This window comes from Muntiacus reevesi, chromosome 5, assembly GCF_963930625.1.
Source record: "Muntiacus reevesi chromosome 5, mMunRee1.1, whole genome shotgun sequence".
Taxonomy (NCBI): Eukaryota; Metazoa; Chordata; class Mammalia; order Artiodactyla; family Cervidae; genus Muntiacus; species Muntiacus reevesi.
The window spans coordinates 7,580,604-7,599,514 of record NC_089253.1 but is presented as its reverse complement, the minus strand read 5'-3'; the positions used below and the strand labels follow the sequence as shown (position 1 = coordinate 7,599,514).

General features: G+C 41.4%; 1 protein-coding gene across 1 annotated transcript in view; it reads right to left on the bottom strand.

Moving 5' to 3' along the window:
* Positions 1-10,197: 10,197 nt before the first annotated feature.
* CTSC (cathepsin C) overlaps positions 10,198-18,911 on the bottom strand; it is a 40,590-nt gene continuing 31,876 nt past the window's right edge. The window contains exons 6-7 of the mRNA XM_065936864.1: positions 13,081-13,212; positions 10,198-11,112 (exon numbers count right to left, since the gene is read on the bottom strand). Coding sequence (XP_065792936.1) covers positions 10,610-11,112; positions 13,081-13,212 — 635 coding nt within the window. The 3' untranslated portion in view covers positions 10,198-10,609. The remainder of the gene's footprint in view (positions 11,113-13,080; positions 13,213-18,911) is intronic.

Below are 18,911 nucleotides of genomic sequence, written 5' to 3'. Positions count from 1 at the left end.
ACTGAAACGACTTAGCACACACGCATATGAACAGTATACTTCCATTCAAAAGGTAGTTATTTCATTATTATAACCACTTGGAGAGGCACAGTGACTCATAATCAGGTTAACATAATGATTCATTTTTGACATATAAATGGTCATTAAGCGTTTTAAATCCTTTTTTAACACAGGAGATTTGAAGATCAGCTTTTGAGGCCAGAGTTTTGGGCAGAGACCAAGATAATTCAGCTGCCAGCTGCAAAGTACTACAGTCAAGTGCCAGAAACACTATTCATTTTTGCATGGGAAAATATTTCTGCCAAACCAAGTCTTCGGGGTTTTTATAGTTCTTTCCCATATGTCCCAATGAAAACGTTGTTTTTCATATCTCATTTTTGAATGGGGCTGTCAGGATAACAAGTGTCAACTGTTTTCCAGGCCTGGCAAGTTGATCTAGCTAAACTGAATGTAAGGAGGACGAGTATTTTAGGGAATCCTGTGAGTTATGTCTCAAGGATAAGGACGACACATTAAAATAAGTTCAGGTGTTTGGCCTCCAGTTTATAGTTGGCTTACCGGGTCTGCTTCTGACAGACAACTTCACAGACAGCTCTCAGACAGACATTCCAGAACTGGTACCAGCACCTTCTGGGGACCACAGTTAAGAAAATATTTAACAACCTATCATGTTATAACTCCTGGAGAAGGAAACGGCAGCCCACTCCAGTGTTCTTGCCTAGAGAATCCCGTGGACAGAGGAGCCTGGTGGGCTGCCGTCCATGGGGTCGCAGAGAGTGGGACACGACCGAAGCGACTCAGCAGCGGCTGCAGCAGCTATAACTGATTAGGAAGTGCCAAGTTCACTGTCAGTCATCCAATCCCATGGGGCCAGAGTAGAACAAGAGGGAGATTTAAAAGCAGACAACAACATCGCTGAATGCCAAGCAACTATAATCGAATATGGTCTGGGGAGGAATTAGAGTTTGATCTGTTGTGTGCAGGTCCTTGCCTTTGACCACACAGGATCATTTTCCTGTCCTTAGGGCTGAGTTTCTGAGAACTGTTAATGAAAGTTTTAGTAAACAAAAATGCCCAGAAAGTTATATGACTGGACTTTGTCATTTGATAGAAAATACCTTTGAGGAATTCAGGCTTCCAAAAAAAGTAATGTTTTAAAGAAAAATTGATGGCAGTTACCACAGATAGACACAACTGTTTTGACTTTACATCTGCTGTATTTGAGACACGACACTAAACCACTAGAATTCTATTTAATAGTTTCAAATAGAAAGTTATTTTCCTCATAATATTTGACCCTCAAATGCTGTGTATCCCTACCAGCCAAGAAGATTTTGATGAGTTTAAATTTCTGTAGTCTGCATTATGAAAATTGCAGGTTTACTAAATGTGCATTTTTATACTATGAGCCTGTCTAACTTGAAATATGCCTGAACTGGGAAGCCATTAAAGATTTTAAACAGAGGTGTGACATTGTCAACACTGCTGTGGGGAGGGCAAGGCTGGAAGTAGAAAGGTATACTAGTTGTGGTATCTAGTATACTAGGTAACTAGTGGCATAAGTTACAGATCATGATGGTTTAAGGCAGACGTGTGGAGAGAGAGATTTAATAGGTATTTAGAAACTTGAATTGGTGGGAGGTCACAACCAGAGTCTGGTGGGGTACTGTCCATGGGGTTACAAAGAGACACAACTGAGCATGTACAATTAACTGAATGTTGTGGGTGAGGAAGAGGAATAAATCAATGAAATTCCTAGGTTTCTGATTTTGGAAACTGGGTAGATGAGGGTGCCAATAACCAGAAGGATGAATATGAGCTTGCTTTGGGGATGGGAAAAAGATGATATATTTAGATTTTTGCATTTTGCACTGGCTAATGGGGTTTGTACATCTCGGTACAAGTTGGAAGGGAGATATCTGGTTTAAAGCTATGGTAGGCATCATTACGACAGACCCAGTGATCTCTGTCTCCTGGTAGTCAGGCTTTCTGAAATACTCTCTCCTGGAGGAATTTGCTTCTGACCAATAGAATATGGGACCACTGAGAAGGTATTTCTTCCATGATTAGATTACAAAGATCGTGACTCCTACCTTGCTAATACACTTTCTCTAGTGCTATCATAACTTGCACACTTCGATGCGCTCCATCACATTAGAGAAGCCCATACAGCAAGACAGCAAGGATCTAACACCTTTCATCCAAGAATGTGCAAGGAACTGAATACTGCCTACAGTCTCTGAGTGAGTTTTCCCCAGGTGATCTTTCAGATGAGATGGCAGAACATAGGCTGACAGCTTGATTGCAGCCTTGTGAGAGTCCATGAGGCACAGAATCCAGTGAGACTGCACCCAAATTCCAGACCTACCGCAAATGCAAGATAATAAACCTGTGTTGGTTTAAACCACTAAGTCTTTCGGTAGTGTGCTAAGCCACAGTAGATAACTAATACATGAGCTCTGGAGATGGAGGCTAAATTGGGGTTCTGCCAGCACATAGATAATATATACTAACTGTAAAAAAGCTCAACTTGAGATAAGATATAGTAATGTGGAGAAGAGGATTGTACAAAAGCTGGAGGAATAGTAAAATCAACAACTGGGTAGAAGACTAGGAGCCTGAAAAGAAAACTGCAAAGAAATAGTTAGAGATCTGAAAGCTGAGAGGTGCAAAGTCAAGGAAGGAATGGCCAAATATCAAATGCTGCTATAAATACTGAAAACCGCTTTTAGTAACGCAAGGTGTTTTTTGCTTACCTTAATGTGAACAATTTCAAAGAAGTGACCTGGTGGAAGGCAGATGCCATTAGATTAAGGAGAAAACACATAACAAGAAGGTAAAAAAAGTTTCTTTGAGGAAGCTTAGGTGTTGAGAGAAAGAAAAGAATAATGTGATATTTTTTGTAGGATGAAAAATCGGTGACTTTTTTGTGAGTAAAAAAAGACTTGAATGTATTTATGTGATGAGGACTTCTTGGCCATGCAAATTTTGATTACATTATCTGCTATTTATAACATAGCTGTTATAACCAACAAAGGAAACAACTTTAGCCATTCATAATCCTTCTGCCCTTTTGAAGGTGCTTATATGCCCACTTTCATTTTATGTAACAAAACACAGTATCACTTTTTCTACATATTATAGCATAGACATTCCTTACAGTTGTTACACTGGTAGCATAGTTATTTTTGATACTGTATAATATATCGTCAAGCATGTGTACTATAAATGGTCTATTTCCTATCTCCTGGACCTCTAGGTTGTTTCCAAATTCTTACAACTGTAAATAATGCTGTGATTAATTTTGCAAAGCTGCTCCAAAACAAAAACAGAGAGGTTTCCCCTAAGAGATGTTTTTCTGGACCCTTGCCAAAGCCAACACTCTTCATGCAAAAGGGCTCTGAGCTGAATTCAATAAAAATTTATGCAAAAATCGCAGAAACCATTTTTTCTTCTCTTTTTGTTATCTCGAACTTCAAAAGCCCAACAGCTATGCAGCTCAAGCATATAGAAAGAGTCCCAGACTGGCTTTAAACTTGCACAGAACACACAAATGTGTTCTGTGAACCCATCCTGCAGTGACATGTTTTCGACCAACATTCCAAGGTACATGGAATACAGCAGAGAAGGCCTCAGTCATTTTTCGTCTATAATTAATTAATTAATTTTACATTGGAAAGACATTGTTATTGTTAATACCTTCCTTGCAATATGACTCCAAGTAATAGAATCCACTCTCCCTTGGAGGGCCAGATGCACTGCCAGAAAGTATCTTCCATTTGAGCTTAGAGCTCTTCTTGCAAATCTGCTAAACATGAGGTTTGCCAAATCCTGCCAGAGACTAGCTATCACATTTCTGCTGAGACATGTGTTGAAGAAGATTTCCCTGCCTGTGCAGTGGTCAGCTGAAATGCAACGTGTCTAAGACAGAGCGTGTCATCCCTTTCCCACCGTTACTCTCCTGACTTCATGTCTCTCTCTAAGATCACCCTTCTTTTTTTTATCCTGCTTTAAGATGCTGAAGGCATATATTTTTAATCTCTCAGGGTCTAAAATGACAAAAAAAAAAAAAAAAAAGAGAGAGAGAATAGAACAGACCAGGGCCTGAAAAATCAACACACCACAAGGAAAAACACAGGAAAGACATCTTGAGGGAGGAAGTATAGAGCAGTTAAGCGCTGTGGTCCTACCGCGTAGAGACCTGGGTTCAAACAGCAACTAAAGGCTCTTTGCAAGCAAAAATACTACAACCTCTCTTATCCTTATCTTGCTCAAAGGTCTGGTGGGTTGAAATGGTGTGTTCATCTTCTACGGCAGAATTTTCTTACACACAAGGACCTCCAATTAGCATTCTATGTTCTCACTTGCTCCCCTCTTCCTTTTTTAGAATAAGGATTCATCCAATTTCTTCTCCATCAGTTAAGTTCCCACTGGAACTTATGGTTTCAGTGGGTTCCTATCAGGTGGGAGGTCCTGAAGAATACTATATCTCTTGATTCTTCAAAGTTTAGCTTGAGTTCTGGAAGCTTCTGGGATAATATTAGCCCTCAGAATTCTCTCCATCCTCCAGAGACTTTAACATTCGTTTGGTGGCAGGGAAGAAAGCGTAAAGGAGTTGTCCTGGACTTTCTCAGCCTTGCACTGCTGACATCTGGGGCTCGATAATTCTTCACTGGAGACTGCATCTCCTTCCCCAGTGTGACAACCCAAATGTCTACAAACGTTGCCAGATGTCCCTTGAGGAACAAAAGTCACTTCTGGTTGAGAATCAGTGTTGGAGTGGGATCCCCATGTATCAAGTGTGGACTTACATTCACAACCTAGAAATTGAGAGCTTTGTTTTATTCAGTGGGAATTTTTAGGACTTCGAGCCTAAAGAGAGCATCACAAGTAACCATGAGAGAGTTGCTCCAGGGAGGTGAGGGGAGGAACCAGCTTCTATAGCAGCTTTGCAACGAAGGGCAGGTAGTCAGAACATCAAAAGATCATTGTTAGAGAAAAGTCAAACAGCCCAAGTTAAGGAGTTTAGCACTTTTCTGTTTATGGGAAGGTTCAAGTGTCTGGGCCCACTGAAATTGTCCCTTTGATATGTACCTCAGCTATCTAGGGCCAGTCTCCTGTGTTTTTGCTGCCTGAGTTTCCTCGGGGCTCACCCTAGAGAGTGGCTGCAGCTTGGTGGCTAGTAGAGGGCAGGCGTTCTGTCCTTCCTGAGCTCCCGCAGGGCTGACCAGCTCCCCACTGCTGGTGGCAGCAATGCTGATGCCTGTGATGTCCTTTGTTTACTGACATGGCAGGAAATATTCCACTTCTCACAGGTAATGTGCTGGACTCGGTATAGACTTTATTCACAGCCACATCCTACTTTTCCACCTTAAACTTCTTGTGGCTTCAGTTTGCTCGCTTATTTTAACTTATTTTATACTGCATCTTTTCCTTTGTAAAACACCTGAAACCTTAACACTTTTTGTTTTTTTACACAGGCAGGTAGTATGTAAATACTCACAGCTTCTCTGAAACCTTGCCACAACCCTTGAATGTAGATATTGGCATCACCTTTTGTTTATTTTGATTTATTTCTTTGTTTAGGCCATACCTCATGGCTTATGCGATCTTAGTTCCCCAAGCAGGGATGGAACCTAGGCCATGGCAGTGAAAGTTCTGAGTCCTAACTACTGGACCACCAGGAAATTCCCTGGCATCACCTTTTAACAAGTGAACACTGAAGACTATAGATCTCTGTTCAGTGACTGGACTAAGGTCTAAGTAATAATCACTGGAGGAGCACAGGTTGTCTGATTCCAGAGTACATATTTTCAGGGCACAGTGTTATTTTGCTTTCTCTTCATAGACCTGTCCTTATTGCTCTGCTGAATTTTAGTCTGCAGAACTGGGATTGTGTCTATTATCTCTTGGGAATACTGTGCATTTCTTATGGTGGCATAAGAACAGTTATCTAGAGGGAAAACAAGCTTTTCTCTTAACTGTCCAGAAACCCCTCAAACGAGAGAATGGGGGGTAAAAAAATCTGATACTAAAAGCATTCATTTTCTATCATTTATCTTATACTTCATTTGAAGCTATTCAATACTTTTGAAGCTGCAAGAAATACCTTACAGGAAAAAAACAAAACAAAACAAAACAAATCATCTCAATGATTACTTCAATGTACAACCTTAGCTTCCTGGCATTTCCTTCATTTCCTCAGGGGAAGGTTATTTCTCCAACTTATTTCTTTCCAATGATTGCTAGGATTTGTATCTCTTTAGACCTTTTGCATTAGAGGAAGAAACACATCTGCTTTTTTCCCCCCTCAACTTGGGGAGTTCGGAGTTCATCAGTCTTTCCTTGTTTAACCACCTAAAGAATTTGAATTACAAAAAACAAATTGCCTTTTAGGATAGCAAGTTCAAAATCAAAACATATCAGCTTCATATCCTCAAAACTGGAAAAGGAGAAGTTTAACTTTTTACTTCTGCTTTCTCTTCATGTAGGAAAAAGGGATCTTAATAAACGATCTTCTGAAAGGAAAAAGAAGACACCAATAAAGGCATGCATTGCACGTTCTGTCCAAGGAATGTTTTACCGCCTGCAACTTCGGTTTGCTGTCATCAAGAGGACATTGTGCAGAGCAGCCATAACGTAGGCTGAGGATTCAATTATTTCACAGTCTAGGCAATTTTAGGCAAATCCACTTTTAATCAGAACTACAGTTCAATGAGGTCAGTATTTTACAGCTGATGAAACTAAGGCCCAATCGCTAGCTAACCCATGACCAACATACAAATTCAAGTCCATGCACTCGCCATCAAGCTGAAGAATTTATGTCTTAAGCTCTCTTGTCTTGGTCAGGAAGTTTCTACTTAACCGTAGTCCAAAAATAAACCTTTGTTACAGTTAATAAATATAAATATTAACATCACTGTATTTAGAGGAAAACTATTAAGATTAAACCTCCCAAGCTATCATGCATGGATTAGAGTTTAGAGCACCTGCCACCGAGGGTTCAGAATAGGATTTCTGAGAACCAGAAAGGATCTTAGAAATGATTTTACAGAACAAGGTCAGCTTGTCTCATAACATTTATATCTCTTTCTCCATTTTTCTCAATTGGGAGGCAGCAGGTACAGTAGAAAGTCTGTGACACATGGGGGTCTAAATTTATCTTTATTAGCTAGGCATGTCCAGCTCACTAAATCCATTTTTATGTTAATCACAGAGGTGGAATAGATGGCATACCAGCTCTATTGTTACGTGAATCTGTTGCTTATTCTAACAGGAAAATCCTGATTAGAAAAATCAAATTGTTACAACCTTAGCTTAACCTTTAGACTTTCTTGCTTTAAAGTTGCTTGCTCTCAGCTGGGGCCTGATTTTCATCTCTGCTGTAGCCATCTACACCTGATCAACTGTCACACTTCTTTCTACAAAGGCAGCAGGCGAGGCAGGGACGTGGTGGGAAATGTAAAACCTTGGTACCAGAAAATCAAAATCGTCTCCCTAATTCACAGTTTTTGGAGATTTTTCTCTGTAGGTTTCTCTGTGCCATGTTCCTCTGTTTGCTCTTTACTCCCTTTGAAAAAACATCTCTGAACCCCCTCCTCTACCCTCTCAGTAGAGTTGAGCTTGTTTAACAGAAATACATCTCAGTTGCTTCCCCAAAGCAAAATATTATTTTACAATCTGAATTGGGAAAAAGATGACTTGAACAGTAACTAATAATCACATACTCCTTACTGGGTTCCAAGCACTGTTGTACATACTTTCCGTTCATGAAGGCATTTAACCCTCGGAGCTCTGAGTAGATACATACATCCTTTACTATCCAAATCTACTCAGTTCCTGAGGTCAGGTTAGAAATCAGAGTTCAGTAAGTCTTAAAGGTCAGAGAAACTTCATTATCTGAATTTATCTTCGTTTACCCGTTTGGGACAGGCTAAGGCCTGACCTTAAATAAAGCAAATAATGTCATTCAAAAGTGCAAACCCATCTGGTTCCTCTATTGTAACAGCAAGGGTTTAGGAAGCGGTCGCACAGGGATAGATATTTATCCCATCATCCCTGTTTTACAAATGAGGAAACGGATGCACAGGCAGGTTGAGTAAGCTGCCCAAGGTTTCACAGCTCGTGTGGCAGAGCCAGAAATCTTTCCTAGGCACTAAAGCACCAGGGTCAGTATCAAGTTTGTGCTAGACTGCCCAGCTAAAGCTATTTTTTTCTTTGTGGCCAGTGGTATCATCAATGCACATTACCACTGGAGCTTTTCCGGGAATGTTTTTGAGGAGGCTTACCAGAATTCCCAAACTTTCTCAACAGACTTTGATGATACGTTCTGTTAGCACCAATATAAAGAAGTTTTAGATAATGCAACTAGCTACTTTTTGTAGTTTAATAGTTTAATGACATGGCTTGATGAACCATGATGTTCCATTTAGTCAACATCTTGAATTAATTCCACCACTGCACATGAAATGGTGGCATTTCTCCTGTAGAGTCACAGGAAAAGCAGACGTCCCACAGCAGAAAAATGCAAGTTGGAGGGTAGGGTAATTGGATCTATCTGGGAAATCTTGCTTGCAATCTCTGAAAACTTGGGGCCTCTTCAAACCATTGTTTGTCCTCAACTAACCATGCTTCTGAGACCAGACCATGGCTGTGTTTAGTCCTTTAATATTTCCTCAAGTATTTAATGAATGATATGGGCAACAATTTTCCTTCAGAGCTCAGCCAGGGCCCTCATGAGATCATGCTAAAGCTTGGACATGCTCTCCTATGTGTCAGCTGACTGACGTCCAGATGAAAACCAAAGGATGGGCTCATGTTTACAGGTTAAAGAAAATCTTAGGTAGTAAGCTGATAGTGTCTTTATAAATTTTAGTGAAAAATGAACTCCTGCTTCATTGTGAGGTCTATTTACACATTCATGTAGCAACAAGACTAGGTATAAACTAGGATTATAGTTACATTCAATCAGTAACAAAGGAAATATATCTCCTTGGAGGTCTTCCAGGTAATAAGGACTCTGTTTACACCTGCCATTCTGAGTGTCTGCCTCTTTGTCATCATGTGGTAAAATGGTCAAAGGTATATGGCCATGTGCCAGGAGCCACCCTTTAAACACAAGGCAAACTCCTGGAATACGCTTCAGTTTAAGAATAGTAAAAATGTCATTGAAGTGAATTGCAATGCAAAAAGGACATGAGGTTTAAGACAAAGCTCTGAGACTTAACACGTCAATGTGAAATTTCCAAGTACGCACCTGGTATCCTTGGTGATTTTGGATCCTCTGGTGGAAAGTGCACAGAGTCTAAGGCACTTTTTGAGTCTAAGGCACTCAAGGAGAGCCAGACTTCAAAAATCTAGGTTCTAGACAAGACTCATCATTTGACCTTGGATGAGTCACTTGCCCACTGAATGAGCCTTAGTTTCTTTTTCTGATTAAGAGAAAGGGAGACTGCATGATCTCTAGGGTGCCTGTCAGTTCTAGAAGGCTTGTGGTTCTTATTTATGGTTTAGAGCTTTGACTAATTTGCCTAATTTTGCCTAATCTATCATTTCTACTGGATCCTGTTTACTCAGTGTGGAGTTTTCACATCTCTGAAATATCCCTTGCAGATCCCAAAGACCTGACCAAATCTAAACTGCTAAAATTCCACTTATTAGGCTACTACTGCTCAGCCAATGAAGGCTAACCAATACCTTCAAGAGCAAGATACACCATAAAACATTTTAACCAATATTCAGACTCATCAAAACTCGAGTTTCTTTTCTCTATAATCCCTGGCTCCTCAAATATCCAGGAGGTAATTTTTCAGAGTTCATGCATGCATGCTCATTCACTAAGGTATGTACAACTCTTTGTGACCCCATGGACTGTAGCCCGCCAGGCTCCTCTGTCCATGACATTTCCCAGACAGTGATACTGGAATGAGTTGCCATTTCCTCCTCCAGGGGATCTTCCTGATCCAGGCATAGAAACTGTATCTCCTAAGTCTCCTGCATTGCATGTAGATTTTTTACCACTGAGCCACCGAGGAACAGTTCACTAGATTTTAATTGTAAATTTCATAATTTTGTTGTTTTTAGTTGAAATGCCCTAAAATGAGTTTTTTCAAGTATTTACATACATGAAACAAATATAACAGAAGGAGTCAAGAGTAAAACTTCTCTTAAGCACATAAATTCCATAATACACATCACTTGAATGTTTAAAAATTTTTTTAAATTTAATAACCATTGTCGTATTTTCTCATGATTTATACAATTTAAAAATAAGCCTGTGCATTCACTTAGATTTTTAAAAAATACAGCATGTGTTTCAATCACAAAATGATTAGCAAAATCCATTACTTCATCATTCACCATCCTCCATCCTCCATAAAAACCTCATTGAAAAGAGTACTGAGGAAAGAGCAGACTGCTGTTCAATGGGAAAGTATATTAAAATTAAAATCAAGGGCACTTTTAATTGTAAAGGCACAAATCTTCACAGGAAGCTGTCTATCATCTTTTGAAACTGCAGGAGCAATACTGTAAACGTCTCCGGTCTGTGAACAAGGCATCTTCCCTTCCCGGCTGACGGCGGTCAGCACGAAACCCGGGGCGGTACACCCTACAGTTTCGGGATCGGGGTGGCCGCCAGCGCTATGCTTTCAATCGCACACTCGTCGGTTCCGCGGCGGATGCGGAAGTAGCCGTCCTCACCCCAGGCAGTGCCCCAGCTGTTTTTCACAATCCAGTAATCCAGCCCGGAGGCCGCGTCGGCGCCGTAGCCCACGAGCAGCACGGCGTGATTGGTCAGCTCGAAGGGGTTGAAAGGGTCTCGCAGCCCCGTGTGCTGGTAGACGCCCTGGCGGTAGTGGAGGAAGTCGTTGTAGACCTCAAAGGCGACGGCCACGGGCCCCCGATGGACCAGCTCAAGCTTCATCAGGGCTTCGTTGCAGCCCCCGTAGAAGCCGCCCACGTAGTGGTACTCGGAAGAGTAGTACCGGAAGCAGCCCTCTTTCAGGCTGCAGGGCGAATCCGTGCCCGTGTAGGGGAAGCAGTCCTCTTCCACCAGCCCGAAGTCCTGGGCATACTTCCCTGCGACGAGGTACGGGAAGCCGCCCTCACAGCCTGCGGGGGAAGCGCACACGGGGTTACCACCGTCTGTGAGACAGGGCCACGGGAGAAACTGTCCCATTTCACCCGTTTTCTACCCCATTAATGCTTTTTTGTTTGCTATGTGGCTGTGATGGGGCTTCGTTACGGCTTGCAGGCCTCCTGCAGCGTGGCGAGCGGGGGCTCCTCCAGCTGCGGTGAGCCGGCGTCTCACTGCAGCGGCCGCTCGGGTTGTGGACTCCCCTAGGGGTGGACCCTGGTCTTAGCTGTCCTGTGGCGCGTGGGATCTTCCCGGCCCAGGGATAGAACCCGTGTCCCCTGCATTGGCAGGTGGCTTCGTTATCACTGAGCCACCAAGGAAGCCCACTGATTATTCCTACGTCACCCCTGGAAGATGCTCTTTGCTTAAATACTGCTCCATTCGCCCTCCCATCAGCCATCTAGCTAACTATCCTCTCATCCCCATCTATCTGACAGACATTTATTTGGCCCCTGATGTGGAAGGTAGCTTCATGGTTAAGTGGGAGGCTCTGAAGCCTATGTAGATTCGAATCCAATACTGAGTTGAAAATTTAATTTCTCTGTACCTCTGTTTACTTACCTGTAAAATATAGATAGCAACAGCACCTTCCTTGTAGGATTAAGTCATATAATCCATAGAAGCAATAAAACCTTATGATTACTGTCATTATTAAATAGGCAGACACTTCCTCAAGGAAGTCTTCTGTGACCATCTCCTGCAGAAAAGTCTGAATCGGGTCTCCATATCCTCCCCTCCAGTCCTGGCCCTACTATATCTCAGAGACACTGCAGGTTCAGTTCCAGACCACCACACTAAAGCAAATACCACAATGAAGAAAGTCACACAAATGCTTTGTTTTCCCAGGGTATCTAAAAGTTATATTTACAGTTTACTGTAGTCTATTAAGTGTTCATATTTTCCAAAAGAAGCAATACACACACCATAATTTTAAAATGCTCTATTGCAAAAAACCAAAACCCACTAACCATCACCAGCACATTCAGTGAGTCATAATCGTTTTGCTGGGGGGAGGGTTGGAAGTATTTCAAGAATTACCAAAATGTGACAAAGAGACACGAAGTGAGCAGACGCTGCCGGGAAAACAGCGCCGACAGCCTGGCCCAGCGCAGGTCACCACAAACCTTCAATTCGTAAAAACACACTGCGTCTGAGAAGAGCATCACAAGCTGTACCCGCATACACATCCGTAACCCTGTACTTTCTCTCTATTGTTCTTGTACTTACTAAATTTCCATTTTCCTCACTTCACTGTAAGCTTCATGAGGTTACTCTCTGGATACTTCAGAGTCTTCAGGGCCCAGAAGTCACAATATGGGTGTTTAATAAGTATTTCAGGAAGAATAAAAGGCTCACTGACAAATAACTATATACCAGCAGTTACACCGGTGAACTGAGAAACTTTCAAGCAGCCAAATCTGGGGATGACAGCAGCAAACCTCAAAACGAGACGATTCCTCCCTGAATCCTTAGATATGCCCTGTTCTGAAAGCCTATGTACAAACTTTTACCTCCTTCTAGAGAGAAACCAGTGTTCATACGCTTTCAGTAAGAATTAGGTTTCAGAGAGATGCCTTATTTGGAACTGAAACTCGCAGTTAGAAGCTGGGAGGTCTTCGAAATCCTCTAGAACAGCTTCGCGTCTGTTCCTTGTCTCCATGCAGCGAAACAGCTGCTCCTTCAGGGTTCTGAGTACTGCCGGGGAACATATGTAAGAGGCTTCAAAGAGCCCGTCCTTACTCGCATTATAGCAATTACTGACACTGTGCTGGATGCTACAGTGAATTCCATGAGCAAGCAGTAAGTAGTAAGCGGCAGGGCCAGAACTTGCACCCAGGTTTTCTGAGAGCAGACACTACGCTCTCTCTGTCCCCCATCCTTATGGTTTTGCCAACAATGGCAAACTACACACAGCTCAACAGTGCCTGAAACACAACACTTACCTTGAGCATACTGACTGCAAGACACAACCTCCTGAGGACTCAAGATTGGGGTCTGAGTATTGTTGGTTAGTATGCGGATTCTTGCTTCCATCATCCCCATAGAAGCAAATGAGTAGCAGCTTCCACAAGGCCCTGGTGATGGAAAAGGAAGACATATAACCTAAGAGACTTTGATGCCCTCAAGAAAAGCCAAAGGAAAAAAAAAAAAAGCCAAAGAAAACCTGAGTGGATGACATATATTAATATAGCTTTATTGAGTGTTGCTGCTATTGTTCATAAGGATTAGCAAAGTAAAGGAGATTCAGTCAACAAACGCTATTGACCTTACAGGCAAATATTAAGATTTCAGCTTTTTCACCAAAAGGCAAACATTACTACATGGGACTTTCCTTGAGACTGCTTTGGGAGGGAAAAAACCTCCTAGCTTCTGCAAAGTACTCGACAGTATTCTTAATAATGAAGAAATGATGTACTGACACATCTGTAATGTTCTGAGCCATGAAGCTGAAAGAACATTAGGGAGGAATACGTATGAACTGAGCTTCTAAATATCTCCAGAGAGGTATTTTCTAAAGGAACTTGTTGGGTGGAATTAACTCTAAGAATGGCACAAGGATAAGTGTATTATTATAGAGAACTGGATACAACCAGTGAAAATATAATAAAAAGAGTAATTATTATATAATGACCAATATGGTATTTAAGGTACTCAATAAGGAAGTAAAGATATTAAAGCAGATGGAGGTAGTGAAATTGAAAATAAATTGAAAAGTAGTTGGATGGAAGTAGGGGAGAAGAGAAAAGAAAACAGCTTAATTTAATACCTGAATGCTCTGGCAAAGACAAAATAAATTTATTAAGAAGTATATGCTAGGAATATAGTTGCTACTTCAAGAGAAGAAAAAATACTGTATTATGAGGTAATTTATATAAAGATATTTTTTATCTGCTTCTTCAATATGTGAGTAGAAGAGATATATACACAGAATAAAATGTAGCATGTATGTAACAAAACTAGATTTCCACTTATTATAATTCCAGAAAGACATGAACATAATTTTAATATCTAGTATAGCAGAGCCTCTTTTACCTCTGCACTGATGTAAATTCTACATGGAGATATACTTGTACCAAAGCCCCCAAAAGTGAAAGCTAGTCACTCAGTCGACCCAGGGATTGAACCCAAGTATCCTGCATCCAAGGTCTTCTGCACCCAAAACATTGGAAATTAAATGAAGTTGATATATTATTCAATTTACTAGTAACTTTAAAAACCCCCCAAAACTAACAAAACTCATTCTACATAAAGAGAATGCTGCCTTTGTTCTCTTTAATAAATCTGAATTTAGTAATTTAGTGACTACCTTCCTCAGAAAAATATTCATAACATTATACTTTAAAAATATGAGGGGCATCGTTTTTCTCTTCTCCAAGTAAATGTTCATTCATGTCCTTCCCTGAGAACAAAGGAAAGCCAGGATAGTCTATGCTCAGTCTCCAGCGTGCTATGAAAGAAAGTCAGAGTGTTAGTCGCTCAGTTGTGTCTGACTCTTTGTGGCCCTGTGGACTGTAGCCCACGCCCACCAGGCTCCTCTGTCCATGGATTTCCCCAGGCAAGAATACTGGAGGGGGTAACCATTCCATTCTCCGGGGGAGCTTCCCAACCCAGGGATTGAACCCAGGTCTCCCGCATTGCAGGCGGATTCATTACCATCTGAGCCACCAGGAACATTCTAAACTCTACTTGAATTACTTAATACTGTTTTCCTCAAACTAAACTAGGAATTTCCTTGAGTGTTTACAGGAAATCTGTCTTCTTCACCTTGATGCAATGAAGGAACTCAGTGCATCTCTGTAGAAAGAAGTCAAATTATGAACAAGCAGACATGTATTTATAGCCAGGAAAGAAAGTTATTTCAATGGAAACAGTCAATATTTCCTTTGAGTCTGTTAGTGCCTTGTCACCCTTTAACTGGTACCATTTCTGAGGGTTCCCAAAATTCTCCCCATAAACATCTTAGATTGATCCATACTGCTTTTGCTACTGAGGCATCACCTAAGTTGTGACAATTAGAAGAGAAACGTTTGGAAGGGGGCCTTGGAATTCATCTAGTGTACAATCTACTCACTTGACAGTGCATACACTGAGACTCAGAAAGAGGCAATGACCTGGCCAAAGTCACCCAACTAAAGGATGGCAGATGCCAGCACCTAGCTGCCTGCTAACACAGGAATGCCGTTTTCTTCCATTACAGATCCATATCTACTTTAAAGAATTCTCAAATTTCCTTTCCCCATCTTCCAATTACTAGGTAGACCAAAATTAACTTGTCCATTTTGTTTTGGAAGCCATCTAAACAACACTACCCTAGGATTCCTCTTTCACATGACATAATGTCAGAGAACTAGATGAGTGACAATAAATGGCAAAGCCAATGTTCCTTTCATGAGACATCAGTAAATCACAAGAGAGTCTAGAAACAATGCCAATTTGGCCATTTAGCAGTCTTGGCCCATGGGAGATGCAGAAATAACTCTTTTGGTTTTAAGTATTTAACCTTCATTATCAGCCCATCCAGCATCATGGGAGGGACAGGCCACATGACCATTCCAGGACTCAGAATGTGCTATTACCAGAGAAATTACAAGGAGGAGGGAAGGAAATAACCTTCCTCAAGCCTCTGATGTTCCCAGAAGGTCAGCTGCCGAAGTAATTAACATGTCTTCAAAAATCAAGGCCAGAGTCTAGCTTCCAAAAGGACCGTTTTCTCTTAAGAAGATTATAGGACAACAAAGAATGGGAGGGCTTTCCTGGTGGATCAGTGGTTAAGACTCAGCTCACCAATGCAGGAGATAAGAGTTCAACTCTTGGGCTGGGAAGACCCCCTGGAGGAGGAAATGGCAACCCACTCCAGTATTCTTGCCTGGGAAATCCCATGGACAGAGGAGCCTGGCAGGCTATAGTACATGGGGTCATAAGAGTCGGACAGGACTTGGCAACTAAACAACAACAACAGAAAGAAAGGAGTGAGGAGGGGAGCTGGCCCAGGCAGAGTTCTGCAGTAAAATCAAATTTCCACACTCTCAAATAGCTACTGTGATTGCCACACGGCTCAATGGCACTCAGCCTTCACCCTCTGGCAGCGGCGAGCACGCCGAACCGGTCAGAAGGAATCAGGATTCCTATTTGCCCTTCCTGCTCACCCCATCACTCAGCTCTGTGGCTGGGTGACTCACATGACCTTTCTGACACTTCTTTTCATCTTGGGTGTAAAAGGAATGGGGTGGATCAGTTTAAGGCCCCTGCCTTCCAGCTTTAGTATAAACAGTAGTTAGAACAAGACTAAAATGAACTCGATTTTTAAAGTCAGGAAACCACTCTGCATTTCCTAATTAATGTGACCTGAAAGACACTCCCCTTCTCTCTTGATGACACAATAATAAAGACAGCGCAACTGGGAGATGAACAAGGAAAGGCATCTCTTCCAATTTCTGAGCTCTCCTCCCTCTCACACGCAAAGTAAGCCTGAGCTATGAGGCTGGTGCTTAAACTTACCCTAACAAGTTCAGGGTAAACGTTTATCCCCCCACCCAGGACTTTTTTTGTTTTTTTTGTTTTTCTCATTACTCTTAATTTGCTCTCTGAGTAGAGAAAAGTTGTGAATTCCCTGAACTGCGGGTAATTTTGAATTCTATAGGACACTGGTGTATTTAAGTTAGTGGAAACTTCCAAGTAGCCCGGTTAGTAGGAAGAGAAAATTTTTTTTTTCATAACCTAAAGTACAGAACACCACAAAGAAGTCAAAAGAGGAACCACTGAGTACATTATTTTCTCACATACCTGACAAAATACCACAGATGAGGGATCAATTTAAAAAGCAATGAATCACTCAAAGCCCTCTGCTTTTAAATTGTCCATGTCTATACAAACCATATTTATAACACTCAAAGAATATGGAATATTACAGACAACAACAGCTTTTACTGAGCTACAAGAGAGATACTGTCAAAGAATCTGGGGTTAGAAAGTCTGATTTCCTTCGAATTATTATCTCATCACTAGTCAATCAAACCTTTTTGGGAAGTGAGCTGAACTAAATTTTTCTTACACCCTTCTCTTAATGAATTTTTTAAACACCCTACTTAAAGCAGTTATATTGTATCTTAATGTTTTGTTTGTAAGTCTTGCTAAGCTGTAGTCTCTAGGACAAAGGATTGTGTCATATTAGTCTTCATATCCTCAGCCTTTAAACAAAACTTCCTGACATGTTAGATACTCTATAAATACAACACAGTGGAGACAATTGTATCTGCTAAGCCCTCAACAGTCAACATGTAGTATCTACTTAATCCTCTCCAGTAAGGACAGGAAACCTATTTGATGATAGAATAAATTTTAATCCTCTCTTAACATCAAATCTTTTTAACTTATTTTCCATTCATTTCTCAATTACCTTTAAATTTCTCTCATTTCCAATCCCTGCTTTTCAAAGAAGCTGTTCCCAGGAAAGCTAAGGATGGATTTCAGGACCCACACTTTCTCTGGAGCCAACCCAAGAATAACTGGCACAAAGAAAATACAGAGCTGAGACGTCTCTTTATCTCCAGGGTCAGATAAAGGACAGGAACCCAGCCGCTGCAAGACTTGCCCAAAGCCCCATACATTCAGAACACTCTCCAACAATGCAGTGGGGATGAACTGAAGGGGTGGTGGGGAATACTGAGAACGGGGAGAGGCTGATTACTGAATTTTTAGGAAAGGGGAAGGAAAATTTATCTTTGGGTGCTATTAATTTTTAATCCTTTCAGGAGACACCAATCAGAATGTTTCCAGACAGCAAATACTACACCCACTTTACAGTAACAAATCAGTCCTGTGTACTACAATTGTCTTCCAAATGAGCTTAGAAGTAATAAACCTGAGCATTGTATAAATGATTCTCCAATCACTGTTGGCTAAAATTTAGGATAAGATAATTTGCTCTCAAGTGCTATTATAGGCAATGTTATTAAATCTACTCATACTCTATCTAATTTTCAGAAACAACTGACAAAATGCAACTATAGTGATAATGCTGGTAAACATTCCACCAGGAAGCTGAGTTAATACTTACCATTACATGTCATATCCTGATGTAAAGTTAATTGAAAGATTCTTACACAATTCAAAAAATCTACTTCATCAGCAAAAAAAATATTAAGGATTTGTTTTCTGGGCTCCTACAAAATTAGACTGCAAGGAGATCCAACCAGTCCATCCTAAAGGAGATCAGTCCTGGGTGTTCATTGAAAGGACTGATAACCGAAGCTGAAACTCCAATACTTTGGCCACCTGATGCGAAGAGTTGACTCATTGGAAAAGACCCTGATGCTGGGAGGGATTGGGGGCAGGAGGAGAAGGGGACGACAAAGGAAGAGATGGTTGGATGGCATCACCGACTTGATGGGCATGAGTTTGAGTCAACTCCGGGAGTTGGTGATGGACAGGGAGGCCTGGCGTGCTGCAGTTCATGGGGTCAGTAAAGAGTCAGACACGACTGAGCGACTGAACTGATAATTAGACTAATGGTGGGGGAGGGGTGGGGGGAGAGTGGGTGGACACTTAAAGAAGGATTCCAGAATAAAGAAGATATGGTGTGTGCACACACACACACACACACACACACACACACACTGGAATATTACTCAGCCATAGAAAAGAATGAAATAATGCAATTTGGAGCAACATGGATGAACCTAGAGATTATCATACTAAGTAAATCAGCCATCCAGGCTCCTCTTTCATGGGGATTCTCCAGGCATGAATACTAGAGTGGGTTGTCATGCCCTGC